This window comes from Sminthopsis crassicaudata, chromosome 3 (genome assembly GCF_048593235.1).
Source record: "Sminthopsis crassicaudata isolate SCR6 chromosome 3, ASM4859323v1, whole genome shotgun sequence".
NCBI classification, from domain to species: Eukaryota; Metazoa; Chordata; class Mammalia; order Dasyuromorphia; family Dasyuridae; genus Sminthopsis; species Sminthopsis crassicaudata.
Genome location: NC_133619.1, coordinates 606,283,013 through 606,303,566, shown reverse-complemented (window position 1 = coordinate 606,303,566; position 20,554 = coordinate 606,283,013). Strand labels below are relative to the sequence as shown.

General features: G+C 49.8%; 1 protein-coding gene across 2 annotated transcripts in view; it reads right to left on the bottom strand.

The window, feature by feature from the left end:
- RUNX3 (RUNX family transcription factor 3) overlaps nucleotides 1–20,554 on the bottom strand; it is a 95,577-nt gene that overhangs the window by 10,275 nt on the left and 64,748 nt on the right. For both annotated transcript variants that reach the window (XM_074305811.1, XM_074305812.1), the window contains exons 3-4: nucleotides 19,710–19,866; nucleotides 10,616–10,720 (exon numbers count right to left, since the gene is read on the bottom strand). In XM_074305811.1, the coding sequence (XP_074161912.1) occupies nucleotides 10,616–10,720; nucleotides 19,710–19,866 (262 nt within the window). The remainder of the gene's footprint in view (nucleotides 1–10,615; nucleotides 10,721–19,709; nucleotides 19,867–20,554) is intronic.

Genomic DNA, 20,554 nt, shown 5'->3' with positions numbered 1-20,554 from the left:
TATTATATTGTTGTATTACATATATTACACATGTATATATACATAAATATACATGTATATATGTATATGTAATATAGATAACATTCATTATTATATTATTGTATTATATGTGCCCATAAAATATTATTTGTATTATATTTGTATTTATGATTGCATATATATCATATAATTATAATTATATATTATATATGGTACACATATTATGCATACATGCATATGTAAATATGAATCTATATAAGTATATGTAATATTATGTTATATCAAATAGGCATATACATATCATTTGTATTATGTATATATAGTATATGTATATTGTATTATATATGCATATAAATATCATTTGTATTATAAATGTATAATATATTGTATTTAATTATGTTACATATTATATTCTATGTGTATATATAAATATACATTTATATATATGTATTGTATATAATATGTATTATATTATTATATTATATTATTGTATTATATATGCATGTATATTTGTATTATATATGTATATTTTATTGTTGTATATAATATTATAATTATAAATTATATATCACATTATACTTGTGTGTATATAGAAATACATATTTATATATGTATAGAGGTACAAATATAAAATGAGAAATATCCCTTTAACCGTAAGGAGCGTCATGCTCTGTTGAGGCCGTTTCCAAAGGGAGAGGCCACTAGTAGGGGGAGATCAGGAAGGACTTTGAGCAGGTGGCCCCTGAACTGACATCTTTTCCTAGTCATTTAGTAATCATACAGTGGGAACAGCAAGAACTCTGGGATCAGAAAACAGTTCAAATCTCACCTCCGATGTTTATTTCTTCTCTGGCCACTCAACCTGCCAATAAATAGCTTCACGTAATTCTCTAAGACTTGAAGCTGTATTATGGCTGTCAATATACTTTGGGTTTTTTTTTTTTGTTTGTTTTTTTTCACTGTATGAGTCAATATACTTTGGATGAGGAAATGTCTTCAACAAGAACTCTCTATACCAAGGATTCTTAACTAGGGGTCCATAGATATTAAAAAAAAATCTTGATAATTCTATTTCAATATATTGATTTTTTTTCCAATTCTGTGGATTTTGCTTTTTTGCATTTTAAAACATTTTGAGAAGGATTTTGTAGGTTTCACCAGACTCCCCAAGAGGCCCACAACACAAAAAGATTAAGAGTGCCTGCATACCAATGAAATCCTAGGTCTGCCCCCAAAATAAGCAACATGAAAAACAAATTCAGGTTTTGATTCCCTGGCCACAGCCTGCTTTCTCCTGCCTCCCCTCTTGCAGGCCCCAGGTAATTCTCTAAGATTTGGGCTTTATGGCATCTGAAGTCCCTTCCAGCCCCAGTCTATCGTCCCATGCTTTGGAGACCAAAAACAACATTTTTTGCCCTAATATCACTCAGCTTCCCAAATCTCTCAAGTCCCTTTCCACTCCGATGCTCTGAATGAATGAATCTGCTTGTCTCCGTGAGGGTATATTTTGGACAGGGGAGCAGGTGAAGAGGTACGGGGGGTCAGAGGAGAAGAGCTCTGGTTACCCAAAGAGATCTGGGCCACGAGGTATGGGCTGGATCTCAGAGCAAGGAGGAAGAGGAGGGGGCAAATAAGGACTCCCAAGCCTGGCCCTGCCTGGCTCAGGGATAACTCATCCTTCCCTCGTCTGAAGTGGGCCTGCTTACGACACCGGGTCACGCTGCTCTTGGCACTGGTCCCCTCGGTGGGCCCAGACACAGACTCCACTGTCTTCCCAGCCCGAGGCTGCAGGGGAAGGGGCTGAGGGAGAGGGTGTCGCAACTGGCTTGTCAGGAGGTTCACGCCGATTGGGCGTAAACTGGATTAAACTAAGGAGGAATTAAAAAACAACCTGAGAACTGCTTTGATCCTCTGATAAGGTCCTAAAGGCCATCATGCCCTGGGATGCCCACGAATGTCTGAGTCCTTGAGAAATCGGGCTGAGAAGGTGGGGCAGGTAGACCTGGCAGCCAGGACATCTCAGGGGGAGATGGGAGCTGGAGGGGCCAGCATGGGCCTCCTGAGCTCCGGAGCCATGAGGCGCTCAAACCTGAGACTGAATCCTACCTCTGAGGCTAGCTGTGGGACTCTTGGGCAAGCCCTCCAAATTCTGTGGCATTTCCACACCTGGGAAACGAGACGGGATGTGGGTCGCCACCATGTCTGATGGTCGGGGTGGGGGCAAGGAGATTGGGTTGATCCTAAATCTGTCCTTGAATATGGAGGTTGGAAGAAAAATGGCACTTTTCTCTCCCCTTAAACAATCCCAGCTTATTCTCCTATAGCCCTAGACACGTGACAAGCACTTCTGACCCCAGAAGGTGAAGGTGATTCTGCACTCTTGGAAAACCAATGGGACACAGACTCTCATGAGATGGAAGGTGCCTTTTAAAAGTCAACTGGGCCAACCAATAACTGACCCCAATTCCCCTCAGGCGCCAACAAGCCGGCCCTGGAAGTTTTCAGGTCAACATTACACCAATGAATGACGGCTCTTTGGGTCCCTATCATTCAACCAGATCCCGATTCAGCACATAGGGCTGTCCATCAGCCTCCACATGGTCCACAAAGGCAGCCTGGTGCTTCAGAGGAGGGCAAGCTCCCTCCCTGCACCTGGCCCGAGGCTTCCTCACTGACGAAAGCATGATTTCTATAAAATCAAACAAGATGACATATTTGATAAAGTAAACTGCAAACCTTAAAGCACCACAATGCAATAATGATGCTAGAATCAGTGATTTTATGTTAATGTTATATCTTATGTTAATAAAATGATCATTTGCTATTATTCATGCTAATAAAATTATTAATTATAATGACTAAACCTTCTGCCATCTGGCTTCCAACCTCCACCATTCCATGGTCTTCCAATGATCTCTTAACGGCTAAAACTCTCAGTCCCCGTCCGCAGCACCCCTGTGGACTGACATGACTGCCCTCTGCACTGCCCTCTAGGTTTTTAGGACGCGGCTCAGTCTTCCCCAGCTCCTTCTGCCTCCTTTGCTGAATCTGGACCACTAACGTGTGCTGTTTGGGGCCCATGGATCACACCATTATCTCACTTGCTCCATTAGTGCTCATGCATTTCATTACCAACTCTGTGCAGATGACTCCTGGTCTTAGTCTCCCTGTCCCACATCACCAGCTGCCTTGTGGACATCCCACGCAAAGTCTCATAAGCATCTCAGATCCAATAATGCCCTGAGTCTAGAGCAGGATTCATTCTCTAGTCCCAAACTCCCTTTTCCAGGTCTCAGAAGCAGTCCTCTGACTGCCGTCCTTCCAGTCCCCCAGACTCGCCCCCTGGGCTCACCCTCACACTGCACACATCCAAACCTGTGCCAAATCTTGTTGTGTTTCTCGATACCCATCCTATGTCCCCTTCCCTCCCCTCACAGAGTCCTCCCTGGTCCATGCCGTCATCACGCTTTCCAGGGCTGCAGGAAGAGCTTTCCAATGGGGGCCCCCAATTCCAGTGCCCCCCTCCCATGGGTGATCTTCCTACAGGCAGCTCCGACCCTCCTCCCTCTGCAGAAACTGCAGGAGCAGATTAAAGCCGTCAGCCTGTCACCTTCCTAACTTCCTTGGCCTTCTTATACTTGGCTTCTCACCATGTACTCTGTGATCCAGAGACCCCCAGCTCCTCGTTATTCCTTGAACCAGATGCTCTACCATGGCCACACTCTGCTGGCACTCAGGATGCCCTCCCACCTCCCCCACCTCTGTTTCTTTATCTCAATTCAAATCCCACTTTCTACAACAGGCCAACTGCCCTTTTCCTGAGCTTCCTCTTCCCTCCCCTAGTTCTAAGTGCTTTCCATTTGTGCTCTTGTGTGTGTGTGTGTGTGTGTGTGTGTGTGTGTGTGTGTGTGTGTGTGTGTGTGTATGTGTGTGTGTGTGTGAGAGAGAGAGAGAGACAGACAGACAGACACAGTGTGAGGGAGAAATACAGAGACAGATACAGAGAAACAGAGAGACAGGGAGAGAGAAGGAGGGAGATTAGAGTGCTGTACGTTTGGTCCACAGCCCACATAGGGAGCATAGTTCTACATGAGCTGTTTTTTTCCCATGGGGAGTCCCTAAAAGGCACCTTCTCTGCTCTTGCCTTTTCCTGATGTAGCCCGGCCCACAGTAAGCACTTGCTGAATACCTGTTGCCTGACATGCAAGCTCTCTGTGAGAGCTTCCTATTCTGTGGAATGGGGCCTCGAAGGTCCTTCCAGCTCTGTTTGTGGGGGTCACTGGCAAGAGCAGCTGAGCGGCGGGCACAGGGTGCCAGGGACTGAGGAGGAACTGCTGGGAGAGCCTGTAGCCACGAATCCAGGTAACTCGGAGCTTGGCAGTGGGAGGTGAGGAAGGTGGGCAAGCAGGGCCGAAGGAGTTGGCAGGACCCAGACCAAGGGTTTGGAGACGGTGGGTTCTTTAAGTTAAGGGTGAGAAGCTCGTGGAGACAGAGAGGGCCAGGCCTAGGGACAGGTACAGGTGAAGGCCCTAGTCTGGGCAAGAAGAGTCAAGTTCACCTGCTAAGATGAATGGAAGGAGGAAGGCTGAGGGCACAGAGAGCTAGAGACGAGAGCCTCCAGAGGGAAGGTTTGGCTTCTGCGGGGGCTCTGAGGCCGGCAATGCTGGCCGAGGGCTGACACTGGGGACAGGAGCAAGGAGAAAGTCTGGAACCCTGACTATGAGGAGAGGGAAGGTACGGGGCTGGCCTCTGGGGGTCCTGACTCCCGCCTTCTCTCTGAGCCTGATGCAGGAAGCATCCCCATGTTCTATGTACTGATGGAGGAGACTAGCACCTACTGGTCCCCAGGGAAGGCCGGGGTCCTTGTGGCTCATGGGGCGGCACCCTATGGTCCCTCCAGGTGACACTGAGAGCGTCCCCCTGGTTCTAGCTAGCTCACACTGAGGTGGTCATGGGGGGCAGGGAAGCCAGAATCTCTCCAAGCAGGTGAGAGTGTTTTCCTCCCTTAGCCTGGGGCTCTCTAAGAGCCAGGATGATGGGGGGGGGTGAGGCTTCTTTAAGACTAGAGCGCATCTCCTCCCTGAGGACGAGTGCTCCTTATGGGTACTGAGGCCGGGGCCTATTCACCCCACAAAACAAGCCTCATGCACTATCCTTTGAGAAGGTCTTTACTCACCATCCCCAGAAAACCACCATAAAGTGAAGCACAGCAGGTTCAAAGGGAGGAGGATGAGGATGATAATAATTCTCCTTAAATGCTTTAAGGTCTAAAAACCACTCACTCTAATGAGTGATGGAGACGGCAGGAATGATGGTATAACCATTTAACAGCTGGGGAAAATGAAGCTCGGAGGGGAAGGGACCACCTGGCACCTGGCAGCTGGGAAGTGCAGGAGGCAGGATTCCAAACTGGGCCTTCTGGCTCCAGGCCCGACGTCCTGAGCACTGCCCACTGGCATTTCTGGCACGTTCGGTGGTGGTATGGAGGGGGGCTTAAACACCTCGAGGATGGCATGACAGGAGTTATTGACTAAGGGGGCGAGGACTTGATAACTGCCTTTAATATCATCATAACTGTGGCTAATGTTTATAGGGCACCTACTGTGCACTGGGGGCTGTGCTAAGACATTATTTCGTTTTGATCCCAATAGTTCCCCTAGGAGATGTGTGCCATTATCATCATCCTTGTGATAACTGAGGTGAGCAGGGTTAAGTGACCTGCTCAGGGTCAGATGCAAGTTCAGAATCAGATGCTCCTGACTCCAAGCCCGGCTCTGTCCCTCATGCATGTTATGGGTTTAAAACCTCGTTCACACAAAGGGCCCACGGGCGTTCCGACTGCCCAAGGGGCCCAGGACAGGAGTGTTCCAGGAGGGATTCAGACACTGTCACAGGTGCCCGATTTACAGGGGAGGAAAGCCAGGAGCAGACTTCCTCCATAGGATTCAATCCCGGCTCCTCCTCCTGATGGTGACAGAGCCCAGAGGGGACACCGGGCCCGAGGATGCTACAATCTGGAGCAGGGGCAGATGGGCTGACACAATGAATGCTTCAGAACTGGGGGCCTGAGACAAGGGCTCACATAGCAAGGAATGGTCCTTCCCCTCGAGAGGCTTACGTTCTAAGGGGAAATAGAACCTGAGAGTAAGGGTGGGGGGATGAGGAAGGCCCCCCTACAGAAGGCAGGTTTTGAGCTGAGTCTCGCAGGGAGCTGGAGGGAGCTGAGCAGACCTGCTCCAGAGCCTGGGGCCATCTCAATTGGGGCTAACGACAATTTACCCTCTTTGCTCTCGCGGGGAGGTGGGAATGAAGGACTAGGAGAACCTCCAAAAGCTATAGAAACATCACTGATAATGACTCCAGTCCTGTAATCTGGGAGCTAATTATGCATCAAGAATGAGATTAAAACTGGAAGGAATTAGCTGGGATTTGGGGAGAATCGAGGACTTCCTGAAGCCTGTAGGAGAAGCAGTCTTAACAGCAGTCTCCAAACCACAAGTTCACGTTCAAGCCCCCAAGGGGGGAAGACAAGCCAGGAGTCAGCAGACAGTACACCCAACCTGGGGAAGTTCGAAGGCCAGCCACGGTCTGGAGGAACTGCCAAGGTGGCAGGAAACTGGACATTGGTTTGGAAGCTCCCATTTAAAAGAAGCAGTAGTGAATGAATGGGAAGGAAAATGGAGGGGTTAGGCCTAGGGAAAAGTCACACTGAGGGGGGGTAATGGGGACAAGTAGAGGGAGGGCTCACCTCTCTGCTCTGACTGGCCCACAGCTAGCTCTCTAGTGTGCTATGAAAAGAACTGGCATGGGGTCTGAGGTTCTTATTAAGGGGGTGCAAGCCACTGGCCTCTCTCAAGGCCTCAATTACCAAATCTGTACAATGAGGAGGATGAATCAGATCAGGCACAGACAGCCCCATCTGCCCTTGCATGCTTCCCTAGCTTCCTTCCAGTTTTAGCTAAAATGCCGTCTTCTGTAGAAAGCCTTTCCCTTTATTCTAGGGCTTTCCCTCCCTTAAGCAGCAGAAAGCATAAATTCAGCCTCCAATGTAGCCTGAAACATTGTACACCGCTGTCTGTCTATTGTTTCTCCCCTTCAATTGTGAGTTCCTTGAGATCAGGGACTACCTTCCCTTTCTTTGTACCTCCAAGGCTTAGTAGTGTCTGATATGCAGAAAGTATTTAATAACTTGTCTAATATATATTTGTAGAACTGAATGGAAATGTCAGAAACACAGAACATAACAAAGAACAAGATGGGAAGGCCCTTAGGACATGGAATTTCAGAAGTGAGAAAAATCTTAGAGCCCAGGATGTTAGAGCTGGGAGGGCCCTTAGAACCTGAAATGTAAGGGCTGGGAGGGCCTTAGAACCCAGGAGGTCAGAGCTGGGAGGGCCCTTAGAACCCAGGAGGTCAGAGCTGGGAGGGCCCTTAGAACATGGGAGGTCAGAGCTGGGAGGGCCCTTAGAACCCAGGAGATCAGAGCTGGGAGGGCCCTTAGAACCTGAAATGTCAGGGCTGGGAGGGCCTTAGAACCCAGGAGGTCAGAGCTGGGAGGGCCCTTAGAACCTGAAATGTCAGGGCTGGGAGGGCCTTAGAACCCAGGAGGTCAGAGCTAGGAGGGCCCTTAGAACCCAGGAGATCAGAGCTGGGAGGGCCCTTAGAACATGGGAGGTCAGAGCTGGGAGGGCCCTTAGGACCCCGGAGGTCAGAGCTGGGAGGGCCCTTAGAACCCGGGAGGTCAGAGCTGGGAGGGCCCTTAGAACCCAGGAGGTCAGAGCTGAGAGGGCCCTTAGAACCCAGGAGGTCAGAGCTGGGAGGGCCCTTAGAACCCAGGAGGTCAGAGCTGGGAGGGCCCTTAGAACCCGGGAGGTCAGAGCTGGGAGGGCCCCTAGAACCCAGGAGGTCAGAGCTGGGAGGGCCCTTAGAACACAAAAATGATAAGTAGAGGAAATTGTAAAATAAAGAAAATCAAAGAGAGAGCTTTAGAACATAAAATGTGAGAAGATCTCATTCAGCTCTAGCTCAGTCCTACAACAGAAGCACTTGGGGCCCTCCACACTTTGCGTGTGGCTTTTACCCCAGTTCCCACAAGGTCCTTCCCACTGTTATTAGAAAGCTTTGGGGGCTTTCCCTGGGGATTCTCAGAAACAACACGCCAGTTCCTCCCCAGGCCTTTGCACAGCACCGCTCAGGGTCAGATGGCTGGTTCTCCTCATGAGCCCTAAGAAATGGGGGGAGGATGTAGGGAGAGACTGTTCCGCTCTGAGCGGTGGCTCTGTTCCCTTCTGGGATAGTTACCGTCTCCTTACTGACTGCTGAAAGTCTGTGTGGCAGAGGGAAGAATGGAAAGCTGGAGGATCCCTAATAAAGGGCTGCCCACCCCGAGGAAAATTAAGAGTCCCTGAAGGTCACCACCAGCTCTCTGCAAATATATAAACTTAGGGCAACTCTGAAACAAAGCTTCTTCAACTGTGGGTCATGACCCCAAATGGGTCATATAACTCAATGTGGAGATTGCAAAATGATATTTATTGTTAGTAAATGTTTGATTTGCATGCCTTTTTTATGTACTGCTATATCTGAGATTGCATAAAATGTTTTCATGTGAAAAGAGATTGTGAGTGGAAAGAGCTGAAAAAGTCCAGTTTTGGGATGGACTAATAAGTCTTTGGAAGAGAGTTTGAATCCTGGCTGTGCTGCTTACTAATGACTAAGACACCGCCCACTCTGAGCCTCATTCATTTTCTTCCTCAGAAAATGGGGGTGGGCCAGATTTTTCCCAAGATCCCTTCTGTGCTGTAATTCTGCAGCTCAAAGAGACCTGAAAGTCAGAAGACCTGAGTTCAAGAAACCCAGCACGTGGGGCCATGGGCGAGGTCTCCTTATTTCCCAGACAGAGACAGTAAATGTCTCTGGCTGGGGGGGGCAGGGTTGTTCTGGCGGCCTAAGATGAGATCTTGGGGCAAAGCTTCTGTGAAACTTGGATAAGCAGTGATGAGACCACAGAGGAGGCAGGCTCCCGGAGCAGCCTCCAGGCCTGGGGGGGTTCTGAGGAAAATGGGGGAAAGACCGATTCTCTGAACCAAACCTTGGAATGTCTGATTAGTGAGTGATCCCTCCCATAAATGACCTGGAGGGGACGGCAGACCTGGATGAGCTGAGAGCAGCGTTCCCTGAAACCAGATCCGCAGAGAAGAGGGTCTGGCCCCAGGGTCAGGGGAGGGAGAGAGCTTCTAGAAGCTGGAATGGGCATCGGGTCGGGGGGGGAGAGAGGGACTGAAGACAATGACCTGCAGGAGTCCCCGGACACACAATATCGGGCTGAGAGCACAGTCCAGTCCCTTCTTTTTAAGATGAGGAAAAAAGTTGTCAAGCCCCAGAGAGAAGGAGCCTAGGGATCTGATCACCGTTTACACCGGCAGAGAGGATCAATGAACACAAAGCGGGGCCCTGGAGTGTGGAAGATCTGAGTTCAAATTCTGCCTCAGGAATTCACTGGCTGCTGCATGAACCTGGGCAAGTCATTTAACTCCGATGCCTCATTCACTTTCCTCAATCTCTAAACTAACTACACCTGATTTCCGAGTTGTGAGAATCCTGCATAGTAATATTCACACTGCACTTAGTGCAGAGCTTACCACATAGTAGGTGCTATGTAAATAGTAGCTCTTATTAAAAATGAGTTCTTACGGATAATATTCAATTAATATAATTGTAATAACAATTAGCTCTTATTAATAACAATAAAGTCTACCGCAAGCCAGAAAGCACTATATAAAAGCAAGTTATTACTATTAGTGTTTTTAAAATACTTTATTTTATTTTAAATTCAAGTTTTATTGGTGCCTTTTGCTTTTACACGGCACTCATTTCAGGATACGTGGCCTTATTTTCAATATATCCTTTTGCCAAAGAAAAAAGAGCTAAGCAAAACCTACCCAGGATGTGACTTGACAGCGTATGCAATGTTCTGCACCCACAGACCCCCACCTCTCCAAGGATTGGGGGAGGTAAAGCTCCAGGGACTTTTATTTTCCTGAGTGTCACTGATTTTCCTGTGGACGTTCACCCGCTGGACCAAACCCTCATCTTATTGACAAGGCCCCAAGAAGTTAAGAGGGCTGCTCAAGATCGTAAGAAGCAGGACTGGAACTCTGATCCTGACCCCCGTGATTTCTCTAGCTCATAGCCCTGCTTCTCTTGGACTCAGGCTGCTCTGCCATTCTCCAGCCTGCTCTGGCTGCGTCCCTAGGGTCCCACAGGGAGTAAGAGGCAGGACTGGGATTTCAACCCAGCTCTGTTGACTCTGGGGATGATGCTTTTCCCCAAGCACTGGCTGCTTCCATGTTTCTTCTGTTTCCCATTCCCTCCTTGTCTCAGGGCCCACAGAGAGAACAAAGGCCCAGAAAGGGGTAAAAGCACCCCAGGCCCACCGGGAAGCGAGGGGCAGGACCTGATGGTCAAGGCCCCGCCCCCCCCGCCCTCCAGCTCCTCTGCCAAGGAGAGCACAGACTGGGCCTCCCAGCCGGGGCGCCCTGCCCTGTCCAGCAGCAGAGTGGTGCTGAAAGCGCTTGTGGGGCTCCTTGGCCTTGGGGCCCCCTCCCCGCAGCCCCTTCCCCCATGCCCCACTTACGTCTCGGCTCTCGAGGCCCGTCCACGGTCACCTTGATGGCTCGGTGGTAGGTGGCCACTTGGGTGGGGTTGGTGAACACTGTAATGGTCAGGGTGAAGCTCTTCCCTGGGGTGAGAAAAGGAGGGAGGGAGGCATGAGATCAGAGAACCGTAGGGAGGTGACACTGGGGGCTGCTGGGTCAGGTTCCGGGCGTCCATCCCCATCCAATTGCCCCAGACGACTGGCCCTCTTGCTCTGATCCTGCCAGGGTGGCAGCAACTGCTAAGAAAGAGCTTATGGAAGAGACAGTGTTCAACCCAAGCCTGCAATTCCAAGCCCTTTCTCTACCACGTATGGCTGCCTTCTGAACTCAGGCACCTTGACCTCCTCGTCTCCTCATCCAGCCTGGGTCAAAGTGCAGGGCTCCCTGGCTCTGGTCCTGCTTCTGCTGAGAACAGAATGGGGACCATGAGAAGGTCACTCATGCAGTGTGCCCTACACTTCCTCCTCTGTAAAGTCATGGAGCTCCGCCAGGTTACCCTGCCCAGTCCTAATATCCTGGGATTAAACATAAAACACGGAATAGATGCAGTTATGGGGTGTTCTAAGGGCCCTCCCAGCTCTGACCTCCTGGGTTCTAAGGGCCCTCCCAGCTCTGATCTCCTGGGTTCTAAGGGCCCTCCCAGCTCTGACCTCCTGGGTTCTAAGGGCCCTCCCAGCTCTGACCTCCCGGGTTCTAAGGGCCCTCCCAGCTCTGACCTCCTGGGTTCTAAGGGCCCTCCCAGCTCTGATCTCCTGAGTTCTAAGGGCCCTCCCAGCTCTGATCTCCTGAGTTCTAAGGGCCCTCCCAGCTCTGACCTCCTGGGTTCTAAGGGCCCTCCCAGCTCTGATCTCCTGAGTTCTAAGGGCCCTCCCAGCTCTGACCTCCTGGGTTCTAAGGGCCCTTCCAGCTCTGACATTCTGTGTTCTAAGGGCCCTCCCAGCTCTGACATCCTGTGTTCTAAGGGCCCTCCCAGCTCTGATCTCCCGAGTTCTAAGGGCCCTTCCAGCTCTGACCTCCCGGGTTCTAAGGGCCCTCCCAGCTCTGACCTCCCGGGTTCTAAGGACCCTCCCAGCTCTGACCTCCCGGGTTCTAAGGGCCCTCCCAGCTCTGACCTCCTGGGTTCTAAGGGCCCTCCCAGCTCTGACATCCTGGGTTCTAAGGGCCCTCCCAGCTCTGACCTCCCGGGTTCTAAGGGCCCTCCCAGCTCTGACCTCCCAGGTTCTAAGGGCCCTTCCAGCTCTGACCTCCCGGGTTCTAAGGGCCCTCCCAGCTCTGACCTCCCGGGTTCTAAGGGCCCTCCCAGCTCTGACCTCCTGGGTTCTAAGGGCCCTCCCAGCTCTGACCCCCTGGGTTCTAAAGGCCCTCCCAGCTCTGACATCCCGGGTTCTAAGGGCCCTCCCAGCTCTGACCTCCCGGGTTCTAAGGGCCCTCCCAGCTCTGACCCCCTGGGTTCTAAGGGCCCTCCCAGCTCTGACCCCCTGGGTTCTAAAGGCCCTCCCAGCTCTGACATCCCGGGTTCTAAGGGCCCTCCCAGCTCTAAGACTAGAACTTAACTCTCCTCAAACTAGGTAATATGGATTCTCTGGATTGCATGATCTTATTCTAGAGTCACAACCCTCTGTGCCCAATTCTCTAGCCTGACATCCCAGGCCCGGCCTAACCCCGTCACCTCACCTCTCATTCCTCCCCTGTACATCCCTCATTACAAAGAATAATTTTTTTCTCCCCAGTCCAACCCTAAACTCCCTGTTATGTATCTCAGCTCATCCTTTTCCCCCTGCCTGTTAAAGAGCCTGTTCATCCTTCCAAGCCCAGCTCTATGGACAATCCCCAGCCCCTGGTCAGCTGTCCTTCCTCTGAACTCCTGAGACCTCTGGCCTCTGGGTGTGTGTAGGTCAGTCTCGCTGGACTTTGACCTGCCTGAGGGCAGGAACCTAGCCCTCTTTATCTTCCATACAGAGATGAACAAATGGGGAGTTGTCAGTTTGTTAACTTGGCAACTTCAATCCGGGAATTTCACTGAGCCTTGGAACCTTAGAACATGGGATGTCTGAGCTGGGAGGGAGCAGTCTTTGAATAGAGAACATCAGAGCTGGAGAAGACATTATAACTCAGACCCAGAAGGGACCTTAGAACAAAGACAGAAATATCTCAGAACAGAGAATTCCAGAGCTAGAGAAGCAGAGCAGGAGGACTGGGAGGAGCTCAGAACATAAAAGCCACAGCTAGGGAAGACATCCAGGGGCACTGACTTAGCTGTGACTCCCCCTCCCCCCCAGCCCCAGCAGGCGAAGTCAGATGTTACCTGCTGCCTTATTCAGAATCGGTTCTCTGAGCGGCTATCCCACATCCTTCAATGCCTTTATTAATCCAGTCCTCGCTAAGGCCTCAAGAGGACAGTAGCATTTCCTACCCCGGAGGCCCACATTACTTTGGAAGGAGAGGGAGGGAATAAGCATTTGTTAAGCTTCTAGCATGTGCAAGGCACTGCATTAAATGCTTTACAATATTTGACAACCCTGAGAGGGGCCACTGTTATCACTCCCATTTTATTTACAGTTCAGGAAACTCAGCCAAGAAAGTATCTGACTTTCCCATTTGGGGAGGACCCAGGGGGTGACACAGTTTAGTGTCTGAGGGCAGATTTGAACTCAGAACTTCCTGACCCCAGGCCCAGTGTCCCCTGGTTATTTCTGTCTGGCTTCCCAGCATCTTCCCATACCCGGGGCAGGCAGGACTGCAATTTCTTGCCAAGATCCTGCTACATATCCAGACATCCGCGCCATGTGGATGCCTTTTGATCGCCTGAATGGGGATACCCTGGAATGTCTATAACTAGCAGGTGCTTAGCTGCAGGATGGCAGGCTGTGATATGCATGATGGGAAGTGGAGTTTATTTCAGGGCAGCGAGGTTTGAAGAGAATGGTTTGAAGTTACAATAATGAAACAAAATTTCACAGGGAAAACTCCAGAATTCTAGATTTTTAACCAATAAGCCTGAGGAACGACCATTTTTGACTTTTCTTAGATACAACTGTTTGGTACAACAAAAGACCCCAGTCAACAGGCATTGAGTCTAGCTGGGCCGGCTGAGGTCGGGGAGGAATTCACATATGTAGAAAGTAGAAAACTGAAGATGGCAGAGGAGTTTAACAAGTAATACAACTGGAAATATAACTTAGAAGTGTCTCCAAAAAAAAAAAAAAAGAGAGAGACAAAGAGACAGACAGAGACAGAGAGACAGAGACAGAGAGACAGAGAGAGATCAGAGTTTGTATTCCCATCCCACTGGCAGAAAGAGCTACAAAACACGGTGGTGCAATCTCTCAGTGATTTTCACTTGCTAGGGCGGCAGTAATCATCAGTCTCATTGCCATATATACTCCTTTCTCTTAGTCGCCAGGATAGGCTGTGAGGAAACAGGAAAGCTACTGCCTTGCTGGCGGAACTGAAAACTGCACCATCTTGCTGGAAAACAATCTGGCGACTTTCAGTTTTGACTCTTTTTAACCTTTGACTTAAAGATCCTAGAACTAACTCCTTAGAATGCCACTGAAAGAAGAAGAAAGACAGGTGGGATTTGTGTGTATGTGTGTATATATGTATATATATTCATATATGAAAATATTAAATATATTTTAAAAATTTAAAAAACCTTTATATTTTCATAGCAAAAAATTACAACTAGCCTACATATCCAAGAAGGAAGAACGATCAGACACACTGTGGCCCACCGTGGGAGGATAAGAATGAGATCTGGAAGCGTTCTTGTTGCCCATCCAGTCCAACTACCTCATTTTACAGATGGAGAAGCCAAGAAGGTGTTTGCAATCACACATATATACAGAGAAGTCACAGCCTAAAATCCAGGTTCTATGCTACTTCCATTCATCTAATAGGAGAATACTGTACCCTAAGGATCGATAAATATGGGGAACATGAAGATAAAATGACTTTATATGAAGTGATGTAAAACAAAGCAGGATTAGAAAAAACATTTTCTGACCATATTTTTAAAATGTCATTAAGGTCAATCAGTCAAACATGTATCAAGAAGTCTGTCAGTCAGTCCATCATGGGGAGAGGAAGGGAAGGAAATTACTTATTATATAAATATTATAATATAATGCTATAGAAATGTAACTTGTCATAAATGTCAATATGTATGTTGATTATATAGTACTATGCAATTATATATGACATAACTGTAATATGTTATATATGAATATCACATATTTATATAGCAGCTGCTATGTGTCAGTCACTCTGCTAAGCATTTTACAAATATTATCCCATTTGATCTTCACTATAATCCTTTAAGACAGATGCTGATCTGTTATTATCTCCAATTTACAGTTGAGGAAACTGAGGCAAACTGAGGTTAAATGGCTTGTCCAAGGTCAGTTGGCTAGTGAGTGTCTGAGGCCAGATGTGGGCCAGGCACTGTATGTGTTCATCCAGCTAGTTCCTACCTTTCAGGACCTCACAGTCTAATGGGAGAGACAGTATGCAAACAACTGCATACAAACAAGGGTGTGTGTGTGTGTGTGTGTGTGTGTGTGTGTGTGTATACATATATATATATATAAAATATATACACACATAGACACACACAAAATGAAGAAAAATGTGAAATAAGCACAAAAAACTGTTATATTTTGTTAATTCACACATGTAAGCATATTTATATTGATTTGAATATTTGTGAATATATACAAATATTCACCTATGTATAGGGCTGCATGTGTAAGCAGAGGTAGAGTGTGCTGGAAAGGGGGGCTAGTGCAGTTGCAAACAAACTTGGCTTCCCACCCTACTTCTGACACCGTTGGTTGAGGGACTCTGGGTAAATTACTTTGCTTTTTTATTTAAGATTAAATTACAGATAATGTGGGAACGCATATCAATGGAGGGGGTTTCCACAGTGGGAACTGTCCATATTGATGAAATTCCCCAAATCTAAATATACTTAAAACATAGAATTACCTCTTCTATCACACTCTAAAGAATTTGGAATTGGTGATTTTATTCATTCAATGGTTATTTTTATCATGGAAAACTTTTTTTTTTTTTTTTGAGGTTTGCTAGTTTGTTTTTGATCTAGAGGGAGTCTGCAAAGCATCTGTCAGTGCTACCAAGCCTAGGTCCCTGTGGAAATTTAAGTCTGAAATTACCCTTGAATGCAGCAGAATCACTTTAGAAGCTGAATCTTCCCATCCTTCCTCCCCAAACCAAAAAGGCTTTTCTGAAGGTTGGAAGCACAAGAGACGCTAAATGAATCAGTGAAATAAGGATCGAGCCTCAGACCCTTACTAACTCTGGGATTTATGTTTGCCTCAGCTTCCCCATTTGTAAAATGGAGATAATAACAGCACTTGCCTCCCAGGAATGTTGTGAGAATCAATCGAGATATTTGTCAGGTGCTAGACTGGCTATTCTTATTGTAAAGTTGCACGGAGAAGCCGGGTGACTATATTTCTAGTAAAAGGCACAGCTCCTAATTCTATCCATCCATCCTCTCCCATCTCATCAGGCTACAGAATCTGGGGGCAACTTCAAGCTCCATGCGCACCCCTGATTCCTTTATCTGGGAGACACCTGGAAGAGGTATCCGTCCCCTGCAGCAGGCCCTCTCCTGACAGGTACCCTTTTCCTGATGGAGAGGTTATGTGGCTTTTCCTCAACGTCCTCCTTCTCCCCTGTGAGATTCCTTCATTTGCCCAGCCCTGCAGAAAAGGGGGACCCCAACTACTGTTCCCTCATGATGGGAACCCCCCAGCAGAGGGAAGAGCCTCTGGCTTAGAAGTCTCACAGCCTTGTCAATCACAGACTTGCTCTCTTTCTCAAAAGGGGAGTTTCCCAATCTGTAAAATGGATCTTCCTCCACATGGCTGCCAGCTGCAGCCTTCTTACTCATAGCTGTAACCCTCCATCTCTCCCACGTAACCAGACCATTTGCATCTCCTGGGATTTCCTGTTTCTCCCCCCACTCTAAATCACATCTTGGTTCTGGAGCCAGAGAACATGGGGCTGGAACAGGCTCCAGGGACCCCAATTCCTTCACCAGAGAGGGCCAAGGAGGGGAGCAGGGACAGAAACCCCAGACTCCCTAACTTCTTCCCGGCCAAGGCATCCTGCCCCCTCAGAGCTGCGGGGGGGGGGGCCGAGAAGTCGGCCAGGGCACCTTCATCTTACAGATGGGGCCCACAGCACGCCCGCCCTGGGTCTTGGGAGCCTGCAGCCAGGGCTCTGGCCCATCCCCGACCACAAGAGCCTGTCTCTGGGGCCTGGCTTCTGGGGGAGCCAGCCGTGCCCCATGTCCCAAACTGGTTGTCCGACCTTGGGCAGGTCAGTCCTGGCTCTCTCCCAGGTGAATCACACAGGCTGAAAAGCAAGGTGAAAGCTCTGAAAGAGGGGGGAATAAAGAGGAAGCACTCAACGTCACTATCTGTTCCATCTCGTCCCCCACGGTCCCCTCCAAGCTTCTCACCATCCCTCACGACTCAGGGACGATCAAGTGCATGAGGAAACAAGCTAGAGTGGCTGGCGGAGGCCCGGGGCTGGGGGGGGGGGGGAATGGAGCTCTCCATCAGCAGCTAAGACATCTTTTGGGGGTGGGTGTGTGTGTGTGTGTGTGTGTGTGTGTGTGTGTGTGTGTGTGTGTGTGTGTGTGGCTCGGGGCTGGGGTTTGCAGCTTTATCGGTCCTTCCGCCCAAACAAGATCGCTGGTAAGGGCAACTTCCTGAGCTTCTGGGGGCTGGGGAGGGATGTCTCTGGCTTTCAGGACTTGCACCCCGCTCTGTTCTGGGGAGGGGGTGTAGGGTGGGTGGAGGCGGAGATGCAGGCAACAGCAATGGGGAAACAAGTAGGGGAGGGCTGGGGGAGCCTGCTCTGCTCCCACGGGGACAAAGGTAGAGAAGGGAGGGAAGGGGAGGAGAGGAAAGGACTGGTGGATAATTCAGGGAGAGGGCATCGATTCATGGGTACATGGGGGAAGCGGAGGGAAGGCGATTGATCTGTGGGTATATTGGGGAGGGGAAGGAGAGGCGAGAGATTCATGGGTAGGCTAGAGGAGGTCATTGATCTGTGGATACAAGAGGGAGAGGGGAGGGATTCGGGACTGGGAGAGAGATGGGTGATTTGTGGGTCCACTAGGGGAGAGGACAGAGCCGAATGACCCACGAGTCTGTGGACAGGAGGGAAGAGGGAGAAATGTGAAGGTCCCAGAGAGAGGTGAGCACTGGGAGGGGGCAGAGAGAGGGATGAGCCATTAGTGGTAGCAGGAGAAAAAGAGGAAGAGGACGTGGGGGGCAGGAGGGAAAAGTAAGGAATTTGGAGGTGTCTGGAGGAAGGTGAGCCCGCTTCTGGGAGCACAGGAGGGGCCAGACAAGGGAGCCATTTGTCAGCATATGGGAGAGGGGAGCAAGAAGAGATCAGTTGGTGAGTACGTGAGAGGGGACAGACAAGGGAGTGGTTTGTGGGAACATGAGACGGGAAAGAGAAGGGAGAGAGAAGGATGGGGACAATCCCCCCATGGCCTTGAGAGCTGCCATTCCTAATCCTCTGACACCCGTCATCCCAGGAATGGATATGGCCATCAGCCTTTCTTTCCACGGTCAGCCCCAGCCAAGAGGAGGGCTGTCTGGGGTAAGAGTACCCTCACCCCACCGCACAGCCCCAACAAGGGGAAGGGTGTAGAAGGCAAGCTGGCCCCCGCCCCACAACAGCCCCAGCAAGGAGAGGGGTGTATGGGGAGGGAGTTCCACCTCGTCTAAAACCAGGGCACCCGCCAGAGCCAGAGAGAGAGTGAATCCAGAGTCCCAGATCGGGGCTCAGATTCGGTTCCACGCAGTTTGGAAATTTGGGAATGAAAAAAAAAAAAATAAAAGAGCCTAACAGAATAATTTAGCGCAGCAATGAAAGCTTAATTCATAAAAGAAAACATTTTCCATCCATCAACCTGTAACCAGTTAAGGGCAGTGTTTGAAAGAAATCTGCGACCGGGAAATCAGGCCAGCAGGAACAGGAAACGTCTAAAAGAATGTAAACTATTCCAGTTTCATAAAAAGCACGAATAAACAGTTATTACATGCAAATAATGCCCTGGTTTTAATTAATGCTGAAAAGTCAAAATATGTTTGACGTTTGGATGTATACATTTGAATAGTTAAAGAAGAAAAATGCAGCCCAGATGCCCGTTAAATGCAAGATTGGCCCTTTCTAAGGAACGAAAGCCTTCCCCCTGCCCTTGTTTATTGGTGATGAAATGCACAATTCTGTTTACTGAGCATCAAAACCCTCACAGTTTATACAGAATCAGGGAGGGGATGGCAAGGAGCACCAGTGGGTCTCTTTACAGCGCCGGCTGGCTGGCAGGCCGGCCGGCCCCTGGTGGGACTGGATGGAGGGAGGGCACTCGCCCCGCTAATAACGTGCTACCATCGGCATGGAGTCCCTCGGCTCCCGCCCTCCCCGTCCTCCTCCCTGGAACTCATCTTCTGAGGCCCTGGGCCCCGCTCTGCTCTCCCCTCCCCATAGTGGAGGAGATGATTTAAGTCCCGGGGAGGTTTCAGATCTAAACCGCCTGTCACCCACACTGAGGCCGGCTCTACAGAGCCTGCCCGCAGAGGCCTCCTCCCCACCTCAGAGGCCCGGGGTTTCAGCTTCTGGGCTGGGCCCGGGACATACCTTCACCCTGCGGCAGTCCCCGGGCCGGGGCCTCTGTCTCCCGGCAGCTCTCGGAGCGGCTCCTCGGCTAGGATTCCCCTTGCCCCCCTATTCTGATAAGAAATGACCGGTCAGAGGCCGTGGCCCCGAACCTCAAGTCTGGGTGGGCAAATTTCTCCTGTGCCCTGCTTTGCTCAAGTATAAATGGGGGGCACTGGATGAGATGATCCCAGTCGCGACAGCTGAGCTAGCCCTAACTCCCACTCTGCATCTTCCTCTGGTCCAGGACCCGGCATTGCATGGAGGCTGCTCCCTTGGGGGACCTCTGGGCCCTGCCCACCCTTCATGCAACCTTGCCGCCGGGGCACCTCGGCCTCCCCGCCCCCTCGCTGCACTCCTCCTCACCTCGGCCGCTCCGGCCCACGAATCGAAGGTCGTTGAATCGGGCCACCTGGTTCTTCATGACGGCCGAAGCGTTGCGCAGTTCGGCCGAGTAGTTCTCGTCATTGCCGGCCATCACCGTCACCACCGTGCCGTCGGGGACGTCCCCCAGAGCCACCACCTGGGGAAGGGCAGTGAGGCGGGGAAACGGGGTTTAGCTCAAAGTGGAGAGAAGCCGGGCAGAAGGAGCTCAGAGTTCCCACCCGCTAATCGGGGAAAATTCCTGGGCTTTAGGTCAGGCTCAGTCCCGCATTTATTGTCTGAGGTTAACCCAAGGGATCTCGGTTTCAGCGACTTCAAATAAGGAAATTAAATGAATTGGCGTCTGAGGTCCCTGCACCTAAAACAAGGGCAGCGGAGGGGAGCCTTGAAGGTCCCTTTCTAGCATCATATTCTTGAACCTCGTCTTCATGACCTCGGTCTTCATCTATAAAATAAAGAGGCTGAAGCAGAGAACTTCTGAGGTCCCCCTATTGTCTATCCCCAGATCCCTTCCAGCTGAGACAGTCTATGAAACTACCCGAGGCTGGATGAGAATGAAAAAAACCAAAAACCGAAAACTCCAAACAATGCCCTGCTCCTCCCAAGCCTCCCCGGCTCTGCCGGCCATAAAACAATAACAAAAGGGGGGTAAGGACCCGCTCTGTGAATCACTAAAGGGCAAGTCGTTTTCACAATACAACCCTCAGTTTCCTCGCTGGTAAGGGAAAAAAGTGTGTGTGGGAATAATACGGCACCAATTACCGCATTAATCAGCTTCCCAAGCTTGTGGAATAAAAGCATTTTTATCAGTTACAAAGTGTTCCTTT